The sequence below is a fragment of the Beta vulgaris genome, chromosome 7 (genome assembly GCF_026745355.1).
Source record: "Beta vulgaris subsp. vulgaris cultivar EL10 chromosome 7, EL10.2, whole genome shotgun sequence".
In the NCBI taxonomy this organism is placed as follows: domain Eukaryota; kingdom Viridiplantae; phylum Streptophyta; class Magnoliopsida; order Caryophyllales; family Amaranthaceae; genus Beta; species Beta vulgaris.
Genome location: NC_079208.1, coordinates 51,343,293 through 51,349,249, shown reverse-complemented (window position 1 = coordinate 51,349,249; position 5,957 = coordinate 51,343,293). Strand labels below are relative to the sequence as shown.

The following is a 5,957-nucleotide window of genomic DNA, read 5'->3' as shown; positions in this document are numbered from 1 at the left end:
TCTAACAACCCCCAAATCCCCCGGCACCCTCTCCCGCAATATTGAAATTTTGCTTCCACCAAGATTTGAACCTTGGCATCCCATGTGAGAGATAGGAAGCCATACCATTGGACCCAAGGGTCCTTGGTTTCGGGTGTTAATTTTTAATAGAGAATCACAAAGAGAATGAATGAGTTATGTGTACGTTTTGAGTAGTACATATGTGTACTACAATCTTCTATACCTTGAACGTGGTGTGTTTTTAGTTGGTTATGTTGTCACTTTGACGCAGTTAGAATTATCAAAAGAAAAGCAAGCGTAATTCCAAGAATGAACAGACAGATTTACAAGTCATAAATGTGTAAAAACTCCAAAATCCACCAGAAAAAGAGTAAAACTCTCAAATAATGTTATTATCAAGATAAAAGCCGCCTTCTAATGATGGCTAATAATGTTAAATTTGAATAGTTTAAAATAATTCTAATACAAAATTTCGGTAAAAACAAAATTTGGAAATACTGCATTTAGCAACGCCTACTAGTGGGCAACCTAATTATTACCTAAAGTACCATTATGTGAAGTATCATTCCTTTATCCAATAAAGTATCATTCCTTTAACCTAATTGAATCTCTAGCATGCCAACTTATTGTTGATCATAACCACAAATTATGTGAAGTGTACATAGTCATAAAATACACAGTACTACTTCACGATTGAGAACAATTTCTTTACATTATCTTTTGACGAAAAAAGTGAGAAACAATTTCTATATATAGCTAGGTGTTTTGATATATGATTCTCCACACAAGTAGTAAAAGCTCATAACCTTGTAGTTAAACAAGCATTTCACTCCCTAAAAAATGGCACTCAAATCATCAACATTCTCCCTTTTCCTTTTCATATTCCTCTTTTCTTCAACAACTCCCTCATTTGCTCACAAATACCCCGCAAAACACACCCAAAAGTCACTTAGGAAACCATGCAAAAGTATGACTTTCTACTTCCATGACGTACTCTACAACGGCAAAAATTCCAAAAATGCGACTTCAGCCATTGTAGGAGCACCAGCTTGGGCTAATAAAACCAGCTTAGCTGGGCAAAGCAGCCATTTTGGAGATTTGATTATTTTCGACGATCCGATTACAACAACCAGGGGCGGCTTTTAGCATGTTCAACATGTTCCATGGAACAGGGCCCATTATTTGTGAGGGCCCCAAAATAGAGAAAGTTCAAGTAGTAAAAAGAAAAAGTTTATCTACTTATTTGGACTACTTTTTTTTCATAATATGATTATGTGAAGTATGGATGAGCTATTACATTATCGAATTCTTCAAATACGAGATCGCACAGGGCCTCTATATAGTTCGAGACGGGCCTGACAACAACAAATAATTTTCACTCCAAAGCAGTAGGTCGAGCCCAAGGGTTCTATTTTTATGATAAAAAAGAGATTTTTACAGCATGGTTTGCGTTCTCATTTGTGTTCAACTCTACTGAACATAAGGGTACCTTAAACTTTGCTGGTGCTGACCCTACGACGAGTAAAACTAGGGACATTTCTATCATTGGAGGTACGGGTGATTTTTTCATGGCTAGAGGCGTTGCTACTTTGATGACTGATACATATCAAGGGAATGCTTACTTTAGACTTCGTGTTGATATTAAGCTCTATGAGTGTTGGTAATTAATGGTTTCATCATACTATATATTGGCTCTGTTTGGGGAAGCATTTTAGCTACCTTATATGATAAGGTGCTAACATATTTTAGGTGCTAAAATGATTAGCAGTGTTTGGGGAGCACCTAAAATAAAATTTCAGGTGGCTAAAATGACTTAAATGATAAGTTAAAAAATTTACCTTTTCACAATCAGGTGACTGAAATTTTGGAAAATCTTTCCAAAATTTTGACAACAACTAATTTTGCTAAAATAATTTATCAACTTAATCAACTAATTTTGCCAAACAATTAAACGAATCAGTTACTTTATCAGTTTCAGCACCTTATCAATTTCAGCATTATCTTATCAGTTTCAGTTAACTTATCAGTTTCAGTTTATTTTCAGCTAGTAATGCCAAACAGAGCCATTATAAGCTTCTTATATGGATGTTACAATTAAGGTGGTGAATGCATAATTTAACCCACTCTTTTTTTTCTCTTTTCCCTTTTTTCCTAGATTGTGTTTATGTTCTTTGTTGTGTGCTTTCTCTTTCATTGTACTTCCCATTTTGGGGGAAAAAACTTGATGTCCTGATCAGAGTCATTTGATAATGGAAAAAGAACCTGATCAAAGTCATTGAGAATGGAGCAAAACAAAGTGTACAATGGTGCACTTACCAAAATGCAATACGTTAGATTTTAGGTCAACTCCCTTGGTTGGAGTGAATTTCAATAATCTGAATATATAGGTTACAACAATATAATTCTAATAGGACTAGGAAGTCTATCCACAGTACAAGTGTAAATACGAAATATATCCTAGTATATTTCGATCATATTCTATCCCTGAAGATAGCGTAGATGCGTTTCAAAGCATTATAAGGTGATTCCCGTAGATCATGTATGAAAAGGCAAACCTGCTGAACAGCATAAGCAATATCTAGGCGAGTGAATTCAAGATACTGTAAAGCTCTAGCTAAACTGCGATAATGAGTAGGATCAGAGACTTGGGATCCGAAATTTGCACTGAGCTTGGAGTTAGTATCGACTGGAGTGGCGGCATGCTTGCACTAAGTCATGCCTGCACGCTCCAAAATTTTCTATGTATAATTCTGCTGAGATAAGAGTATATGTGAAAGAGTACGAGTAACATAAATCCCTAAAAAGTAGCTTATATGACCCAAATCAGACATCGGAAATTCTGTTTTAAGAGTACAAATAAAACGATCTCGCAGAGAGTTGGAGGAAGTGCACAGGATAATATCATCAACATATAGCTACAGACATGCCATGTCGGAACCATACCGGTAGGTGAACAAGGAGGTGTCACTTTGTGCGACAACAAAACCAATCTGCAAAAGAAAGTTAGAAAATCGCTGATACCAAGCACGAGGTGCCTGTTTAAGACCATATAAAGCTTTGCACAAGCGAGAATTGAAAAGAATTGTCAAATAGCGATAGCAATACACATCACTCAGATCGAGTCCGATCCTCTAAAACATGTTTAGGTGATAGGTGTTTCAGCTCTGTCTTTTATTCCGGAAGGGTCGTCATTTGTGTCAGGTCATATTTGGGTGAACTATTATATTGCTTAAATATTTATATATACTAATAAACCTTGATCATATTATGCTATGTGTCAGCTATATAATTTCTCTCGCCATTTGACACTGAAAATCGCTTCCCCAAAAATTTGGTTGCCACGTGTCACGTAGCATACTAAAAAATTCGTCCAAGTAATAGCTTTCGCCACGTGTCATGATTTTTCCCAATTGTGATGTCCGATTTTTTTTTACATCCCTTCCATCATGCTTATGTCAATCAATTACAATTTTTAAAATATGAAAATAAAACATATGGATGCTTAAATCATGTACAAGTTGATCACCTAAATTTCAATCATTCCTAAATTACAAAACGTGATTTTCAGTATTGATTCATGGACATTGATTCTTTATTACTCACGGTTTTTCTATAGCAGATTTTTATATATTGTTCTCACCCTAAATTCATCACTATAAATACTTTAATCATACTTCCTTCTTTGCCTATCAATCTCATCGATCTAAATTCTACTGTACAAATTACTCTGCAAAACACGCTTCAATTTCCCCCTATAAAATTTCATCTATCGCCCTTTTTTTCTCTTCTCTGATTTTCTACCAGCCTATCATTCAGCAAACGGTCCAGGATCTTCTCCATTAAATTTAAATTGGGAGCTTTAAAATTTTAAAAAACAAGAACATCAACACAAGAAATTGCAAATGAGAGGAAAATGAGTAACAAAAAAAAGTCCACCTTTGGTGATTTCTCTTAGTCGATAATAATAGAGCGAGGAAAGAGAAAAGAAAGAACATAACACAAAGATTCAAGCTTACGATTCATGGAAGTGCTCTTTGGATAGCTATAAATAAGAGACTATATGTATATATTTTTTATTTTACAATAAGCTGATATCAGAGAAGCGTCACAGTCCTACAGAGAAATAGATAATATGATATATCAGAGAAGGGTTTCCTGAAATTGGTGGGTGTAGATTATGGCTGAGATGCATTTGTGTTCTTCAATTATCTCCAGATCCTCAAATGACAGTGAAAGAAAAGAAGGAAGGAGGTGAGATAAAGGAACAAGGGGAAGCATGAATTGCATGCAATAGCTTTTGTACTTTAACGATTGTGATAGCTTTTTGTACTTTTATTACATCAAATCATCAATATAATGCTGTTAATGTTGCCAAACCTATAAATGGTTAGGCCCGTTTGGTAGTCGTTAATAAATTACGGTAATTGGAATGAATTTTAAGTGTAATTTTATTAGGAAAACCCCTTAAAATCTCCATGGGAAGGCATTTTTCTTCCATGGACAAGCAATCTCACTCTTAAACTTGTGTTTTTGTCTCCAAGGGGAAGCAATTTCCATTACCACCCATTACCACCTACAAGGTGGTATTGGATGGGAATGAAAATTCAAGAAAGAAAGTGGACACATTAGGATAAATTAGCATTACCATGGGAATGGATAATGATATTTTTCACAAATTTACACACAAATTCATTCCCATTACCACCATTTATGACCAACTACCAAACGGGTCTTTAAGAGTAATAATGAATAATGGGTATGGTGATACACAAACAAGTTTGACATTCTTTCAAGGGATATAATATGTATGCTATCAATAATACCTATTATCTTTGCTATTATAACTATAATACACAAACAGGTAAATAAGTCAACTTTTTAGCTGGTATTATAAACCAAATCTTCCGTGCATTTAAGGTTGGTGAAAAAGCATGAAATATCATAACATTTCGTTTCTTTATATTGTGAAAGTTAAACTTACAAGAATACTATACATTTCATATATATCTAATTACATTATTTAACGAGTTAATCATAACATGAAATTTTTGTTTGGGTTCAACCAATTCATGAAATTTGATTTACATACTCCGTAAAAAAAAAAAGGGAATCTGTATGCAAAAAAAAATTGTTTATAATATGTTTGGATAACCAACAAAACAGTATCATGTGAACCTAAATATTGAGTAGATCTGAATGTATTAAAGATGAATTCATTTTAACAAAAAAAAAAAAAAAAAACAGTTAAATGAAGCAATTTATGCTATAGAATCATAATCTTTTATATGTACATAATTAATTAGATCTAAACTTCTAAACAAATAGGTAACAACAATAAGCACTTGAATACTTATCTAAAATGGATTCCGAAATTTGAAAATGTTAAGATATAAGTTGTGTTTATAAGGTGATATGGAGGTTTGATGGAGAAACGGTAGATTATGGTGAATTTAGACGGAGAAATAAAATCGAATAAAGAGTTTTATTTTGAACGAGATACTGAAGAACATATTTAAAAGGTCTTCTTTTTTTTAGAGGAGAATTAAAAAGACTACATTTGTATATATTTTTCTTGTACATAAATAACTAAATAAAACAGCATTTAAATAAGCATGTAAAACACTACTAATAACATGTCCACTACTTAACCCATACTTTTATCCCACTAAATAGACCATTATGTAGACCACTAACTAATTATTAGCAACTAGTCCTAACTATTAGGAAAACTATTTGACTAATTTTGGAGCATAATCCAACAAATATATGTAATCTACCATTGTACGATGTGGCTGGAAAACATTCTGTGCAAAATAATGTAACGCGGTGCTCTCAGGTAATAGGACCTTAATGGATGTATCTAGCAGTAAGTCAATACTTTCGTTTATTATTATAATTAGTAATCGACATATTTTTAGATTAATCTAAATAGCAATTTACTAAATGAAATAGGGTTG

The 5,957-nt window shown here is 33.4% G+C and overlaps 1 protein-coding gene across 1 annotated transcript; it reads left to right on the top strand.

Moving 5' to 3' along the window:
• The first annotated feature begins 718 nt into the window (after positions 1–718).
• Positions 719–2,521, top strand: LOC104899672 (disease resistance response protein 206). The gene is made up of 2 exons (XM_057396276.1): positions 719–1,122; positions 1,359–2,521. The coding sequence occupies exons 1-2, from the start codon at positions 841–843 to the stop codon at positions 1,662–1,664; spliced, it is 588 nt and encodes a 195-aa protein (XP_057252259.1). The 5' UTR covers positions 719–840; the 3' UTR covers positions 1,665–2,521.
• The last annotated feature ends 3,436 nt before the right edge of the window (positions 2,522–5,957 follow it).

Bases quoted from the DNA above. Each gene is read 5' to 3' on its own strand.
- LOC104899672 (XM_057396276.1), top strand. From the start codon at position 841: ATGGCACTCAAATCATCAACATTCTCCCTTTTCCTTTTCATATTCCTC. The intron at 1,123-1,358 runs ACAACAACCAGG...GAGACGGGCCTG, and splicing joins TTATTTTCGACGATCCGATT to ACAACAACAAATAATTTTCA.